Source organism: Phyllostomus hastatus, unplaced genomic scaffold, assembly GCF_019186645.2.
Source record: "Phyllostomus hastatus isolate PE091 unplaced genomic scaffold, TTU_PhHast_1.1 phas_scaffold_93, whole genome shotgun sequence".
In the NCBI taxonomy this organism is placed as follows: domain Eukaryota; kingdom Metazoa; phylum Chordata; class Mammalia; order Chiroptera; family Phyllostomidae; genus Phyllostomus; species Phyllostomus hastatus.
The window spans coordinates 46,469,798-46,487,966 of record NW_025334042.1 but is presented as its reverse complement, the minus strand read 5'-3'; the positions used below and the strand labels follow the sequence as shown (position 1 = coordinate 46,487,966).

The following is an 18,169-nucleotide window of genomic DNA, read 5'->3' as shown; positions in this document are numbered from 1 at the left end:
TCTCTACTACTTTTATTTTATTTTTATTTTATTTTACATGTATATCAAACATATTCTAAATATCTTTATTGCACTTCAATTTCATTACATATATGTTTTCTAAATTGTTCTGATTGCTATTAACCATGAAGTAAGAATTCATGATGGAATAATATCTATCCTAAACATTCATCTTCAATGTGTAACTTAGAATGAATATTATTACTATCCAAACAATTGGAGGTTCAGGCAAAAAATCTAAACACACTTTAGTATCATTGTGTGGTACTAATTAGAACAGAAATTAGGAATGATTTCTGAAGATGACTTATCAGTCTTTAAATATATATAAACATAGATCATAAAATTATTAATTGCAAAATGATAACACAGAATATGTATGTGGAATGCATGGCTTCACGATCTTGAGGAATTTCTTACACTATTTTATAAAAATTAGTTTGCTTATATGAAAAAATATTATCATTTATAATCCTTTTTGTATTTTTCACAAACATGTACACACATAACATGTTACACTCCACCAGTTTTCTGCCAGAAGACAGCATTCCCCACTTACTCTCTTTCTTTCAGCCAGCACCTCAGCTGCGACAGTAGTAACACAATAGCCTGTCTTAGCTTCTTATTCCCCCAAATCAGGATGAGTGAGTGGCATGAAGAATACAGAAGTCCAACAACCTGAAAAATCATGTGAACTGAATTGATCTTCCAACTATTAGAATTCCATACTGAGGTGATTTCAGCCACGAAGAAAACAACAAATAGCAGGAGAAAAGAGATGATAGTTTGCATGGCTCTTACATGAACCTTGGTGCCCGCATCTTGGGATCCTTTTCCACTGAGCTGCATCTTCTTGAGATGTTTCCACATGGAAAAGAGTAACAGCAGTAAAGCCATCAGGGACATGGTAAAGGGTATGATGTACACAGTCGTGGATATAGTCATATTTGCGAGATGTGCAATGTGCCGCAAGTTGGTGACCCAAGTGATGTTTCCTTCATTATCATTCATCCCCATTTTTACTTCTAACATCACCACTGGAAGGTGACAAACCAAGAAAACTAAAGAGCCCAACAGTAGCATGAGAACCACTCTTTCAGCTTTCCATTTTAGGTGAAGAAAGAAAAGGCTGGAGAAATTGGCTATTTTGAGCAAATAAAGTATGCTGAGGCTAACAACAAACCAGAGGCTAAAATGGTTGCTTACTACCCAGATAATATGCACAATAATTCTTACTTCTAAGCTGTAGAAAGCTAGATTATACACAATTGCATACCAATTTAATAATACTGAGCTGAGAAAACCAATCCTGGAGACTGCCAGGGCAGTGAGAATTCCATCAGCGCAGGAGAGCTTTTGCCCCTTGACCCAGTCAATCCCATTCACCAGGGTTATGAAGACATTGGCAAAATTTCCCACAACAAATTCTGCTATCACTAAGATAGAAAGAATGCTCAGTAATAAACTCATCATGTTAGGAAAAGAAGGCCAACCTAATATCACTGGTTGTGATTCCTTTAATAACCTGACCTTAAGTTCTATTTGCAGCTAGTTTTGAATGTATATAAAATACTTACATTTTTTTAAATCTGTGACCAATGTCAAGCATGGAAGCACCAGAGCATGCTAATGAGAGAGCACAAGGCTTTCTTTATGAAAAGCATTGTCATGCCCCATGCAGCTCAAATTACCTGCTTTTCAAATTCTTCATGTCCTTACTAGAATTTATGTAGGCTGGAATATTTCATAACAGATGTTTTTGTGAAAGCTGAATTCTTATTTGCTATCATGCAAATATAGACATATTCTCTTTCATCATTTTGCAATTTCCTTTGTTTATCCTTTCCATAATTTCTGTTCATCAACTTTGTCCTTAATGAAATTCAACATCTCAATACATTGAATAAACAGCAAATGCTAACTTGTTCAGCAGAGGTTGGTCATCGATAGGATCATCATCACTATGGAATTTTTATAAATTTTTATTGAATTTATTGGGGTGACATTAGTTAATAAAATGGTATCTGTTTCAAGTGTACAATTCTGTAATGTATCAACCCTATGTTGTATTGTGTGCTCACAAAAAATTCCGTTTCCTTCTGTCACCATTTCTCCCTTTTTCTTTTCTTTTTTTGTTTTATGTCAGATTTGTAGGGAGAGAATCCTAGCTTTTCCTATTAAATCATCAAGGTTTTCTTGAGTACCCCAAGAAGGCCAATACTCACTAATGGCTGGTTGCTGATAACTAACCTTGAACTATATTCTGTATGTTTATAAATGCACAAGCACACACACACACACACACACACACACACACACATATCTCAGTGATGGAAAGAAGTATTGTTCCATAGTTTTCAAAATGAAGAATGAGACACAATGAGGTCATCTAGGTTTAAATCCATCTTTTATTTCATTATTTCATTATTAATTGAGATCAAACATATCTCTCATGTTAGGTCTCTGATCATGGTACCCTTTTGATGTTATTGAATGTTTAAAATAATTGTCTTATTAAAATGTTCAGAAATGTTATAAATATTCTTTAGAAAATTGAAAGAACATGTGGTTTCCATTGCAGAGTCTAGACTTCTCTGTATATGAAAATTCAGTTTTATTTTCTCAGATTAATTCACTTCTAACTACTTATTTTTTAAGATTAATAAATGTTAAAATCAGCTCTTGTTTCAGTGTTTATATTACAATTGTTTTAGAGGATGAACTTAGAGCTAGATTGCCATGAAGGGAAACCCAGATGCTCTGCTCTGTGTATCTCTGATCCTGAACTCTCTTTTAAAACTACTCTGCCTCAGTATAATCGCCTCTAAAAAACTCAGATAATCATGAGAAGCTTTCCAGTGGTGTTTGTGAAAAGTACATAAAATATTTGGGTAGAGTGCTTTCAATTGCACCTGTCTCTTACAGAAAACAGGCATGGAGGATTGTTATGCATTTGATCTCTAAGATAAGAGGAATAAGTTGTCAAACTTATGTTTAACTACATAACAGAGCAGTGCAAGGAGGGAGGACCAGTGAACTAAATCACAGGTAAAAGGGGAGTCTTTAGATGAACAGATAGATGATCAATGTATTCAGTGTAGTCAATACCAAGTCCCAGGAGGCTATTTTGCAGAAAGTGAAATTATTCCCAAAATGCTTATGGAAATGCCATGTACTCACAATAGCCAAAAGACTTTTTTCAAAAGGAACAAAGTTGGAGGCATACAGTTCCTAATATCAAAGCTAGCTACAATGATAGTGTCCTACCTGAAAAACAACAGACTTATTTATATCAGTGATAGTCAACCATTTTGTTATCTCATGGCACACATAAACTAATTACTACAATCCTGTAGCACACCTAACATACATTTTTTGCCAATCTTACAAAAAAATAAGTTTAATTTCGATTTATTCACACCAGGTAGCTTGTTATGTGCACTGTTATTTGCCAATCTGAAGGAAAAGAGATCAGTGATCCTGACTAAATACTCAGGGTACTGCATGTTTTAAAAAATCTTGTGGTTTCCTGGTTGAAAATCGCTTTTACATGTCAATGAAACACAATTGAAGTTCAGATATTAAAACTCACAATCATGGTCAGATGGTTTTAAAAAGAGTCCATGTCAATTCAATAAGGAAAAAAATCTCTTATTTTTTCAACAAATGATGCTGGCAAAATTGAATATCTACATTCACAAAGAAAAACTTAGCCCCTCATTGTATAACACATACAAAAGTTAACTTAAAATTGTTCAGAGACACAAATGGAAGAGATAAACCAATAATACTTCTAGAGTAAAAAAAAACATGTTCATTTGTCATACAGTTGGATTATGTTGGCCTATTAAACACAGCACCAAAAGCATGAAGCATAAAATTTTTAAATCAATAAACTGAACTTCATAAAAATTGAAAACTTTTTGCTCTGTGAAATAAATATCTGCTTTTAAGGCTGCAGAGCTACAATAATTAAGTCTATGTGACCTGTTGTTTACTTACACAAGTACATCGATGGATGACACAGAATGTTGAATAGACCTACACATGTATGGTCAGTTCATTTTCAACCCTGGAACTAAAACAATTTAATGGTAAATAAAATTCTCTTCAGTAAGTGATGCTATAAAGGCGAATAAGAGTATAAAAAGTTAATTTCAATTTTTCATTTCATACCAAACAATAAAATTTATTGGAGCTGACCATAGGCATAGATATAAAAGATAATAAAACAAAGCTTCAAGAAAAAAATGTAGAGTGTGTTTGTGACCTGGGGATAGGCAGCAATTTTCTAGGTAGGATGTAAAAGCAAACACACACACTAACACTCTAAACAAAATTGAAAAGTAATGAATTAAAGACACAGTCAAGAAAATTTAAATCTTAGGGTAGAATATATATAGCATAACAATATGAGGTCATTTCAGTCCTCTCAAAATCCCAGCCCTCAATGCTCTACTGATTTAAAACTGCTGGCAAGACTCTCTTAGAGCAGTTTGACTAGTACAGAGGAGGTTTTGGTGAACATTTACATGCTCAAACTGCTTTTGCTTTTAATTTGTGAACTGCAAAGATTATTTCTCATTTGTGACAGCTGTGCTATGTGGACCCTACAGGGATCTGAATTATTACTCTTCCCTGATGTTCATGCCCCATGCAATTTCCTCCCTGTTAGTGAGGGCAAGGCCCATGAGTTTCCTTCACCCTGTAAATTATGGCAAACATGAAGGGATTATTCTTACAATTGAGATCCGAAATCAACTGATTTTGAGTTAATCAAATAAAGATTGACCTTCATTGGCCTGATATAATAAGTACAACTTTTAGAAGAGTGGGTGAGACTCACCTGTGTGAGAGAGTCTCTCTGGCCTGAAGAAATAGCAGGACTGCTGGTCAAGATGGCAACAGAGGTGAATGTGGATTACTTCCTCACATAAGCACATCAAAATTACAACCAAATTAAAGAACCATCATCACTCAAAACTGTCAGAGGTCAAGTTGAATGGAAATTTGACAATTACAGAATATTAGAAACTGTATGTGTCCAGACTGGTAGGAGGGGCAGAGATACAGAACAAGCTGGTCCCACATCCACATGTGGTATAAGAAAGTTAAGGAGGGATATCTCAGGAGTAAGGAGTCCCAACCCCACACCAGGCTCCCCAGCCCAGGATTCCATTGCCAGGAAAATAAGTCCCCATAACTTCTGGCTGCAAAAAATAGGAAGTACTGAGTTGGTGGAGGAAACTTCTGGAGTCCCAAGCAGTCCCTCTTAAGGAACCCACACATGGACTTAGTCAGGCTCACTTCCTCTGAGCTCCAGCACTGAGGGAGCAGCTTGAAAGGCCCCTGTGGAATACAGGGGGAAACTAAAGTGTCTGGCATCAAGGTGAGAGCTGGGGCACAGCTTTGTCCCTCACAGAAAGGCCAGCAGAGGACCTTGTTCCTTCCTGAAACCTCCCTCCCTGCCCAGAGACACAGAGGCAGCAGGAAGTTGCCATATCTGTGACTCCATCAACCTGGCTAACATTGTTTACCCTGCCCCAGATAGCTGCCAGAGGCTCCATCCCCCACCAAACTTATAGCTGTTAACAGTGGCTTTTCCATATGAATGACAGGACTTGGCTCATGCTACAAACTTCTAAACCTTTTCAAATAAGCAACAGCCAGTCTAGTGAACTCCCAGCCCATGTACCTCTTGCTTAGTGGTCCCAGGCCCACCACTAGGGACAGCCAGCCTAGATTCACAGTTTGGTTTGCCTGGGAATGCCCAAGCCCAGCAAAAGTAGCAGCTATTAGATTGCTTTATAGCTCAGGCAGAGTGGCCCAGGATTAAACATGAGGAGGTGGGGGCGATCAACATTGACATGCACCACCCCTGGGAAACCTCAGGGACAGTGCACCCAGTGGATAGCTACAGCCCTCATGGGCACACCACCACCCTGCCTCTGCACAGCTGATCCTCCACAGAGATTGGATGTTGGTGGTCAGTGGTCACAGACAATCCTTACAGCTGCGTGGTCTTGGAAAATCCCTCCCATTGACCTATCAATAGTAACCAAGACTCAATACCAAAAGAAGAGTGTACTAAGCCCACATGGTAACTGCACTTTGAGTACCCACCTTAGATGCTAGTGCCGGCTGTGACACTGGACACTAAAGGACACTTACTAGATTGGGCCATGCTACCAAGACAGGGAGTCATAGCAGCTCAACCTAATATGTAGATACAAATGCAGGGAGGCTCTCAAAATGAGATGACAAAGATATATGGCCCCAGTGAAAGACAGATCAAAACTGCAGAAAAAGAACTGAACAGAATGGAAGTGAACAATCTATCAGATGCAGAGTTCAAACACTGGTGATAAGAATGCTCAAGGAACTTGGTGAGGACCTCAAGAACATAAAACGAAACCATCAGAAAGGAAAGATACACTAATTGAAATAAAACTCAGTTTACAAGGAAACTACAGTAGAGTGCAAGAAGCTGAGAATCAAATCTATGATTTGGAACATAAGGGAGAAAGAAACAACCAATAAAAACAAGGAGAAAAAAATCCACACACACACACACACACACACACACACACAAAATAAGGATAGTGTAAGCAGCCATAAAGACAAATTTAAGCATTCCAACATTCACTTCATAGGGTTGCCAGAAGGAGAAGAGAAAGAGCAAGAAATTGGAAATCATTTTGAAAAAATAATGAAAGAAAACTTTCCTAATTTGGTGAAGGAAATAAGCAAGCACATCCAGGAAGCACAGGGAGTCCAAAAGAAAGATGGATACAAAGGGTCCCACTCCAAGACACATATTAATTAAAATGCCAGAGGTTAAAGATGAGGAGGGAATCCTAAAAGAAACAACAGGAAAGCAGTTACTTACCTACCAGGGAGTTTCCACAAGATTGTCAGCTGATTTCTCAAAACAAACTTTGCAGGCTAGAAGGGATTAGCAAGAAATATTCAAAGGCAAGAAATATTCAAAGACCCATATTAAGAATGCTCTACCCAGCAAAGCTATCATTTAAAATCAAGGGACGATAAAGTCCTTCCCAGACACCAAAAATCGAGAGTCCATCATCAACAAACCATCATTATATGAAATGTTAATGGTATTTAAGAAAAAAGTCAAAGCTATGCACATTAAAATGGCAACAAATACATAACTATCAATAATTGAATATAAAAACAAATGAAAGAACAGGAAACAGAATTATACATGGAGAACATTGGATTGGCAGCCACTTGGGAGAGGAGTCTGGGGCAATGAGAGAAAAGTTGAAGGGATTAAGAAGTACAAATTGGTAGTTCCAAAATAGGTCAGGGGATGTTAAGTGCAAGCATAAGAAATAGAGTTGCCAAAGAACTTATATACATGAACCATTTACATGAGCAATGGTGGGGTTATTGTCTGAGTGTGTGCTAGATGCTGGGTATAAGGGAGTAAAGGGATAAAAATTGGAACACTTGTAATAGCATAATCAATAAAATGTAATTTTAAAAAACTTAAAAAAGAAGTAAGCAGCCAAGTTATGAATTCTCTATGGAGAGAGCTGCTCATGAATTCTAGCAACCAATTGTGTGAGCTTGGAAGTGAATTTTTCTCCAGTCAAGCCTGACAATGAGAAGGCAGTGCAATGAATACTCTGATGACTGCTTGGGAAGGCCCTGAAGCAGAAAACACCTGAAAACCTTGCCCAGACTCCTGACCCAATAAATGGATAATAATATTTGCATGTGTTTGTGAGGTTTAGCAACCAAATTTGTGTTAATCTGTTAAACGGTAATTGCAAATGAATAGAGGACTAAAACTGGGGATTTAGTTTTGGTCTGTTTGGTAGAGAAATATCTCTTCTCTACCAGGTAAGAAAAGCCCCAGAATATGTTTTGCTAGTCTTGGATTTGTGTATATGTGTGCGTAAGAATATCCTTCTTCTGGAAAGGGCTATGGTGCTTTTAGATCTGTACTGCTGAATTGCTGTTATCTATATTTATTGTGTGATGCAGACTCTGGCTTGTGGGGTCCATGTGTTGTGGCTGTGATCAACAAATTCACACAGACTACAGAAGCCCTGTGGAGAAAAAGGGACAGCATGATCGCTCTCTAAGTGAGAGAAAGGGCCCTCACCCCTGCCTGAACAGGCTTTTATTGCTTTTCTGGGTACATTACATTGAGGATCATCCTCATTTACTCTGCACAGGTTTGCCATAGATGATTACCTTTACAAATAACAAAGGAAAGAATGTTGCTAATTACTTCAAATAGAAGGATGCTGCAGATTAAGGGGGAAAAGTGGTTGAACTTGTTACACTCCATGCTTGGGAGGCTTACCACAGACTTTAGGAAGCCATTTTAAAGATATGCAGTAAACATTTGCTGCCTCAATCCAGGGTGAGGGAGTCTTAACAAAAAGCAAGCCTCAAAGCAGCCTAGGTACAATCTAGGGGCCTGATTCCCCACAGGAAAATTGATCTGTGGGCTTGGCTCCTGTGTGCTGACTCACTCCCCACTGGTTTTTCTAAGTCAGGAGCTGGGCTACATTCACCATACCATGTGGGTAGGTTCCCTATAATCATGAGCTGACACTGAAGTTGTACAATAAGAGCTGCACACTCTGTATGTCCATATACAATTAACAAAAGCCTTCCTTTATTTTGTATGAGTATTAAATCTTTGCCTATTCTGGAGAACATAATACAATAGATTCTACAGTATTTTATACACAGTGTCAGTGACAGAGAGGAATGCCATACAGAGCCTTTGGCAAGCCTTCATAGGTGAATCACAGAGCAGGTCCTTAGGATGGTGAAGCAAAGCCATGCCATCCTCTGCAGCTAGAGAAAAAGCCCTTAGCCTGCTACTGGGCCTTACTAGACAAAACTCTTAACCATGGGCTACCAAGTTACCATGTAACCTGAACTGCTTCTTATGAACTGTTATCTGACCCACAGAGCTATAAAGTTGGGCATGTGCAATCATCAGATGCAACTGGCGTCTACAAGAATAGGCCCAAGCAGGCCTTGGTGCACCAGGAAGCTACATAAAGTAACCTAAGAGCCCATAATGTCACTCCTACTTCACTGCTTTTTGTTTTCTTGTCCCCGTCATTTCCCTCATGGGGAGTTCCCTGCATGTGGCAAATGAAGAAAAGACTTGAGCCTCATTAATAGCTGGTTCCCTATAACATGCAGGTGTCGTCCCAAGTGGACAGCTGCAGCAGCACTGCAGCACATATCTGGGACATCCTCAAAGGATGGTGATGATGGGAAACCCTCCTAGTGGACAGAATTCTGACCTTTGTACCTGGTTATTCACTTGGCTTAGAAGGAGAAGAGTAGAACATGCATATTACGGTAAATATATATATAGATATATATGGTAAATAATATATAAATATATATACATATGTATGTGTATATATATCCTCATGCACATGTACAAAAATGTACATAAAATACATATATATATATGTATATATATGAATACAATTAATGGATCTTAGGGTATGTTTCTTGACCTAAAAAACAGAAGTCTTATTGACGCAAAAAGTTGTTTTACCAATTCATAATAGTAGGAATATAGTATGGAATTCCCATTGTCTCAGATCCTTTTAAAAATTAAAAGCATCACACTAATATTTATACTTTTGTATTTACTAAATTATTATTACACTTAACATTTTATGATACTTTTTCTCTTCTAATTTCATCTTCAATTTTAGACAGAAAATTTGCAATACTTTTTCCCTTCCTGTAGCTGTAATTTTATGTATACATATTCATATGGGTTTACATATTGTGTATACATTTATCACTATTTCAAAATATAATTTTATAAACTTTCTTCTCAACTACATTTGCTACCAGAAAGTGTTATTACAGCAGAGTTATTCCCCTACATCTAAAATTATGTCATATTGCTTGTGAAAATATAATTAAAGACATGCTATGAGGAAAACTTCAGTGTTATTTAACAAAACCTGAAAGAACCTAATGAGGAGAAAGGCTCTAATTGAAAGAGATCCTACAAAGTTTTCTGTTAGGTATTTTCCAATAGAATACAAAAAGTTCTTTCAAATTCTTTCAATAAAGTTAGTGGTTTTGCTTTTCTCAGATAATGTAAGATGCCACAGTAGTCTCCCAGAGATAAGTCTTAGCTTCCTGTTTACCAAAATTTTAATGAAAGAGTGGTCTGAGGAAAAGAGAGTGGAAATCACCATGACGACCATCATGGCCTGGTTTCCTGGTACCTGAATGAAGCTCTAACTTGCTGTTAGAGTGGAAATAAAGTAAATGATGAAGAGGAGGAGGAGGAAGGTGGTCACCATTTTCATGGCCCTTCTATGGGCCTCTGTGCTAGAGTCCCTGGAGCCCACAAGGCTGAGCTGCAAATTCTTGGTCTGTCTCACCAAGGACAGATATAAAAGGAGCAAAGGGCTCAGGGACAGGAGAAAATGATTAACACAAGTCAAACTAAGAAGAAGAACACTTTTAAGATAGAATGTGTTATTCACATTTAAAGGCAAAGTCATATTTCTCCCATGAACTCTGTAGGTATTCATCCACAACTCACTAAGAGCATCCTGCATTAAGTTAACAGGCAATAAGAAACAAGACCCCAGAAAAGCATAAGGACCACCTTGTTGACTCTCCACTTCAGCCAGATGAAAAGGAAGTGGAAAAATTAATTAGCTACCTTAAGGAAGTAGAAAATACTTAGATTGGTGGCAAACCAGGTAGTTAAGTGATTAGGTAATGCCCAAAGAATAGTGACCACTTTTGCTAGTTTACCAGTACCACACACATGTGGAGCTAGCCCATAATGAGTGAATCCACTAGTGTTACCCACAGTTGAATGATTCTGACCACAGCCAAGCTGGTGAGGATGACATCACTTGAGGAAACCTTCCCATTCCTGACCCATTCCACACATTTCACCAGTCCAGTGAACCCATTTCCCAGCATTCCTAAGATGAGTTCTCCTGCTGCCACTACCAGAAAGGTGACCTTCATTCCAGCTGACATCTGTGTAAGCAAGTTTCTAATGTTGTGCCTTGCTGACAGCTTTATGGTGAAACATATGCAGATGAACATCCATTTATGATGCTTTCTGTAAATATTGTCATCATAATTCCCAAAAGTACAACCCAAATTCTACATTGTGATAGAGTTCCAGAGATCTTCACAAAGAATAGTTAATTCTGTTTATATTGTAAATCTAGTGCTAAAAAAAAGTTCCATTAAAAGATATAACATTTTATGACTATCCATCATATTTCATACTGTCAGCTACAGTATAATCTCCAGAATAAATGCAAATGATGTCGACTTACCTTAGCACCATCTGCAAATTGTATTTGTGCCACTGATTAAAACATGAAGTCAAGTATGTAAACATGCAAAGTGAGAGAGATTATTTTCCACCACTTTATACTTTCATCTCCCTGAGCCATATGTTTAAATGTGAATATTTTAACTTTTGAATAACTATTGCTAAAAGAAACTTTATTTAATCAGTCAGTATTTGTTATTCATCATTAAAATCCTTCTACATATCAATTATTTTTTGTTGCAATTTGATTTATAGAAATGTTTTTACAATTATATTTTGTTCAAGACCACAACCAATCCATGAACAAATAACTAAATATTATTAGAAATCAATATCATAGAAGCCAAATCAGAAATTATGAGAAAAGTATACTGGGAATATACATGATGAAGCGTCAATGTAGAATTCATTATGGTTTTATGAAGACAGGAATATTTACTGGGAACTTGAATTATTTAGAATTTATGAAGACAGGGAGAAAAATTCAAGACTGATATAAAGACATGTCAAATTATCAAAGTGACATGAACAAGCTCTGGTCCCCTTCTAAACAAAAGAACTTCCTTTATGTTACAATAACGTATTGACTTTTCAATTGAAATGTTACCAAGCACCCTCCAACATCTCTGTCTTAAATTCAGGGCTTTCATCTTCTTTCTGGGCTACACAGTGACTGTATTTTTCAGTCTCCCTTAGAGGTGGTGTGGCAATGTGACTGAATCTGATCAATGTCTTGTGAGTGAAAATTATGTGCATCATTTACAAGCCCATCCCCCCAAAATTTTCCCATTCACACTCCTCCATATGTCTTTCCCCTCACTGCTGCCTGGAATGGCGATGACTTCGATGCAACCTTGGAAACCCCGTGTTCAAGATGGCGTGCTTGCGATCAGCCTGATTCCCAAGTAACTGCATACAGAGGCTCCTAAGACATGTCAGGGCTGTTAGAAAAGCAAAACTAAAGTCAGGTTATGTATGGGTCCAATGCTTTATGGTTTGGAGGCTGTATGTGACAGCATTCCTTCCCCCAGTTTAAGGCAGCAACTGGAACTGAGCATATGCAGATTTATTTGAAGGCATGTGAAGGGTACAGAAACAACACAAGGAAATTTAAGCCACCTGAGATTTTTGTGATGGATTATGTTGTCATTGGTTTTCCAGGCTTAAAACAGTTTATTCGTCCATTGATTTAGTCTTTAGGATATCATTTTGTTTCTATCCATGGGCTGCCTTTGTGTCCTGAGGAGTCAACAGGAAACAGAATAGATATCATCCCACATTATAAGGTTCTGTTCCACTGGTGCAGACAGGTAATTAAAAGAAATGAAATGAATCAGATATGGGGAAGATTTCTCTTAAGGTATAGATAATGTTGTTAAAATTTCTTAATACTAAAAATAATATGAACATGTAAATTCAGTTGTTGAAGAAGATGATACATTTCTTTCCTATAATAGACATTGCTACCAATTTATGTCAACACACTTCCTATTTTATCATTTTCCACAAGATTTTAACTAAAAAGTCCCAAACACTTTTTTATAATTATTACATAGACATTATAGGTATCAATATTCATATATGCAGAAAGGTCATTGACTTAAGTTCCATAATTTTTACTATTCATATATCAAGTATATATTTTAGGTAAGAACAGTTGAATCTACCTGTGAAGTTTAAAAGGAAATTTTAAGTCACAAGGAAGATGACAGTCAATTCAGAGGCCCAGATATGGTTTAGGGGTAAAAAAAATAAATTGATCAGTCGTTGACTTCAAAATAGTTCTCCAAATTTAAAAACTGTAGGAAATGACTTTCCTAACCACCTGTTGAACTACAGAAGTATTTTTTAAAAAGTCATGATCTTTCACTTTCTTCTTCATCCTTATTGTAGAACTTGATTTTTTCTAAGCTTTAACCTGCTTGTATTAAATCTAATAATCTCCAGTGCTGTTCATTGTGCATGTATATAAAATACATTTTAAATGTCTAAATCACTTCTTAATTTCATTATGCATATTTTTCTTAACAGTTACGATTACTAATAACCATCAAATATGAATTCAGTGGAATAATTTCTATTCCAAATATCCATCTTCAATGTGTAATTTAGAATGAATAGTTTTGACATTCAAAAGATTAAAGGTTCAAAGAAAAAGTTCTAAACATACTCTGGTATTTATGTATGGTATTAATTACAATAGAAAATAAGAATGATTTCCTGATATTAGTTTTCAGTCTTTAAATCTGCACAAATATAGATCATAAATATTCAAATTACAAGATCATAACATAGAATATGTATGTGAAATAAGCATGGCTTCATAATTATAAGGAATCTACTATACTATTTTGTAAAATTATATTGCTTGCATAAAAATGTAATTGTATCATTTTAAAATCTTGTACTTTTCACAAACATGGGCACATAATATTTTTGCGATAATCTGAGGTAAAGGCTTTTTTAGGTATACTGTATCCCATTCTGTACACAGTGATGAATACAGCAAAAACTACAAAATGTTACAGACTCCATCAGTTTGTTTTCTGCCAGAAGATACATGGTTCACCACTTACTTCCTTTTTTTCAACCAGCACTTCAGCTGCCACAGAAATGATAGAATGGCCTCTCTTAGCTTCTTGTTACCCCAAATCAGGATGAATGAGTGGCATGAAGAATAGAGGTTTCCAAAAATCCAGCACAATATTTCACCTGAATTATTCTGTGGAGTAGTAAAACTCCACATTGAGATGATTTGAGTCACGAAGTAAATGAAAAAGAACAAGAGAAAGGAGATGAGAGTTTGCATGGCTCTTACATGGACCTTGGTGCTGACATCTTGGGATCCGATGCCACTGAGCTGCATCTTCTTGAGATGTTTCCACATGGAAAAGAGTAACAGCAGTAAAGCCATCAGGGATAGGGTAAAGGGGATGATGTGCACAATCGTGAATATCATCTCATCTGAGAGATGTGCAATGTGCCGCAAGCTGGTCACCCAAGTGATATTTCCTTCATATTCAATCATCCCTGTTTTTACCTCTAAACTTAACACTGCAACATGACAAGCCAAGAAGACCAAAGAGCCCAACAGTAGCATGAGAACCACTCTTTTAGCTTTCCGTTTTAGGTGAAGAAAGTAAAGATTGGAGAAATTGGCTATTTTGAGCAAATAAAGGATGCTGAGGCTAACAGCAAACCAGAGGCTAAAATGGTTGCTTGCTACCCAGGCAATATAAACAATAGTTCTTACTCCTGAACTATAGAAACCTGGATTTAACACAGTTGCATACCAATTTAACAATATTACCCAGAGCAAGCCAATCCTGGAGACTGCCAGGGCAGTGAGAATTCCATCAGCACAGGAGAGCTTTTTCCCCTTGACCCAGTCAATGCCATTCACCAGGGTTATGAAGATGTTGGCAAAATTTCCTAAAACAAATTCTGCTATCAGTAGGATAAAAAGAATGCTCAGTAATAAACTTATCATGTCTCAAAGAAAAAGGCCAATCTAATATCACTGTTGTGATTCCTTTAATATCCTGATCTCAAGGTCTATTTGTAGCTGATCTTGGATGTGTGAAATATGTGTATTTTTAAATATCTATGACCAGTGTCAAATATGAAAGCACCGATGTATGGTAATGAAAGAGCTCAATGCTTTTTTATGAAAAACACTGTTACACCCCACATAGCTCAAATTAACTCTTATTCAAATGTTTTATGCCCTGGCTGTAGGCTGGAATATTTCCTATCTGATGTTCTTGTGAAAGCTGAATTCTCATTTGCTATCATGCAAATATAGACATATTCACTTTCATCATTTTGAAATTTTCTTTGTTTAACCTCTCCATAATTTGTTTCATTGATTTTGACTACCAAGGAGAAATTGAACACCACTCCCTTAGGTGGTCTTTTTGTATTAATATGTCCTATGATTCATGTTAGAAATAATATTTTGTTCTTCCATAAATCATCTTCTATGGACAAACTGAATGAAATAGTCATAACATGAACCTCTTAAAGGATGCCTTTGCAGTTTTATTAGTGTTAAAAACAAAATGGTAACAATGTCCTTCTATTCCCAAGCATTGGTCACAGAACAGATATAGTCATGGTCTAGTCACACTTCACAATGTTGAAAGAAACTGGTAATGGGTGTAACATGATGAGCTTTTCTAAGATGGCAGCCTGTCTACTGCTGGCTCTCATTAAAATGAAATTGAAAAAGGGTGACTTGGTCTCAAAATGCATTCAAATAAATAAATATTAACATATCAACCACAGAGCACCATCCTGTTCCTTAACTTATATTTTTCAGTAGCCCTTTTACCTTTACTCTGTGGTGTTAGAAATGGGGCTCTGTAGCTGAATCTATGATTTTAAGATCATCCACAAACAGTTTTGTTAAGTAATACATTGAAAATGAAGATGCGCCATTTCTCAAGTTTTCAGCTTAACTAGAACTTTTCTATTTTATAAAGTAAGTTACCCACAATGATCTTGAAGAAAGTACTTAGACATAGTCCAACTTATGCATGTAAACATTTGAAATATAAACCATTAAAGGAGACTGATGATGATGGCAGCTAAATGGGAGATCTCAAATAGTTGTGACTTCATCCAGGTTTCTAAGTGGCAGAGATCACTGTAATATAAGAACACTTCTGACCTTCTCCATGACCTTAAGATGCCTACATCAGTCCCAGCATCAGGACAAGCTTGAAAGAACAACTTCACCAAAAACTTCATCAATAGTAACTTAAAAACAAAGTATTTCTAACAATTTATTTGATACTACTTAGTACATCCTAGAAATTATGACACAAGTGAACTGAAACAAGTAGTACTGTGCTTTCGTAGCACATGCATATGGACATTACATAATCTTTATATAAAAGTACAGTATATAAACTTTTGTTCATATTTTAATAATATTATTCACAAGCAAAATTCTCTTCTCTGCCTATTTGCAAGCCCTACCACTGCCATTAAACTTGGTTATTTTACTTAGTCAAAGTAGCACTACATATACACCTTTCCAAACATATCCAAACATTACACTACATGTGTATTATGCTTTGACAAATTTACCTTTCTATGTCTGTCTTATTGTCTTTGTCAAGATATTAAAAATTTATACATCAGCATTTTAATTTTTGTATTGTATTCTATGCCAGAGTTTATTTGTCCGTTTTATAACTGATGGGCATTTATACAGCTTACCAATTTCAGCCATTAAGAACAGTAGAACACATACATTTTTGTGTATATAGCCTTATGCACATATGTTGCGCGTGGGTCACAGGCCAGCAGTGACCACGGAACGCTGTGGATGGCTCGACGATAAACACGTGAGAAAAAACATGCACAGAGACAAACTAGTTTCTGTGGAGAAGTAGGGACGAAATGGCCACCCCTTCTAGTGAGGAGCGCGCTGATTTACCATCCATACCTGCTTTTATGGGGCTCATTTTGCATAATAATTCAGGTAAAGTACAGCACTCATTAGGGGGAAGTAAGGAACCATAGAAAACAAAGAACTCTGCCCGTCTATTGAGTTGGGGATCAAAGAGCTGTAAGACTGAGGAACAAAATAACTTCCTCCTAAGACCCTTCTCATTCAACTGAGAGCATTCTAAACAAAGAAGGTTTTCACAGTAATTTACATATTCTTTCTTAGGCCTGATCACCCCGGGGAATCCGCACTTCTCAGTACCGAGCTGCACCACCCTGTCATTGTTTCAGGCTTAGGTGGAGCAAGGGAACTAAGGCAACCGAGAGACAAGGAAGTTTTCTCCCAGACGCTGAGAACTCAGGCTATGTCAGAGCCGAGGAGCGAGGGTCCATCACCCCCTTTTCCTGCAGCCCCCCAAGTCCTTCTTTTGGGTGGGCCTCCCAAAGTGATTGTGCCTGTCTTAGGTCGTTCCCCCCGTGGGGAATCTTACCCGTCTTTGGCTAACCGACCAAGCTTTTTGGGGGTTCAGTTATGAATAAAGCAGCAGAAGCAGCATTCCTGCCAGGAAGACAAGCTTTTGTCTCCTTGCTGGCTCACGGTTCCAAGGGCATTCCCTTAGCTTTAGCCTAGGCGGGGGTTTCAGCCTCTGATACCAGTCAGGGCGGTTCCCAACACACATATACCAAGAATTCTCAAGTACAAAAATTATGAGTACAATTAATGGGTATTACATTATGCAAATTCACCTTAATAAAAATAATGCCATACTGTGGCACAAAGTTGTTTTACCAATTCATAATCTTAGAAAAGAGTATGAAAATTCCCATTGCTTCAGATCATTTCAAAAATTAGAAGCATTGAACTAATATTTACATTTATATTTATGTAAATTATTATTACACTTAACATTTTACACTCCTTTTTAAGTTCTCATTTCAAATTTATATTTAGTAAGAAAAATTTGAATTACTTCTTCCCCTTCTGTGACTATAATTTCATAAACATTCATACTGCATTGCATATTTTTATACATTTATAAGTATTTAATAATACAGTTTTATAACAATTCTTCATGTCTCAAATACTCTTTTGTTACCAGAAAGGGCTTTTATAGAAGAGATATTTCTCTTAACCTAATATTATACCATATAGCTTTGAGAAAATATAATTACTTAAAAGCACACTATAAGGAAAATTTTAGTGCTGTTTAACAAAACCTGAAAGAACCTGATGGAGCTCAATGTTGAAATTGAAAGGGAAACTATAAGGTTATTTATTGAGGTATTTTCCCATAGAATACAGAAAGTTCCTTCAAATTCTGTCTATAAAGTTAATGGTTTTGCTTTTCTCAGACAATGTAAGATGCCACAGTC

General features: G+C 36.7%; 2 protein-coding genes across 2 annotated transcripts; both read right to left on the bottom strand.

Moving 5' to 3' along the window:
• Nucleotides 1-555: 555 nt before the first annotated feature.
• Nucleotides 556-1,473, bottom strand: LOC123812366 (putative taste receptor type 2 member 33). The gene has a single exon (XM_045828987.1). It carries the CDS (start codon nt 1,471-1,473, stop codon nt 556-558), a length of 918 nt encoding a protein of 305 aa, XP_045684943.1.
• A 12,437-nt stretch (nt 1,474-13,910) lies between these two features.
• Nucleotides 13,911-14,828, bottom strand: LOC123812950 (taste receptor type 2 member 45-like). Its single transcript, XM_045829893.1, has one exon. It carries the CDS (start codon nt 14,826-14,828, stop codon nt 13,911-13,913), a length of 918 nt encoding a protein of 305 aa, XP_045685849.1.
• Nucleotides 14,829-18,169: the final 3,341 nt, after the last annotated feature.

Coding starts and splice junctions, on each gene's coding strand:
- LOC123812366 (XM_045828987.1), bottom strand. CDS start 1,473: ATGATGAGTTTATTACTGAGCATTCTTTCTATCTTAGTGATAGCAGAA.
- LOC123812950 (XM_045829893.1), bottom strand. CDS start 14,828: ATGATAAGTTTATTACTGAGCATTCTTTTTATCCTACTGATAGCAGAA.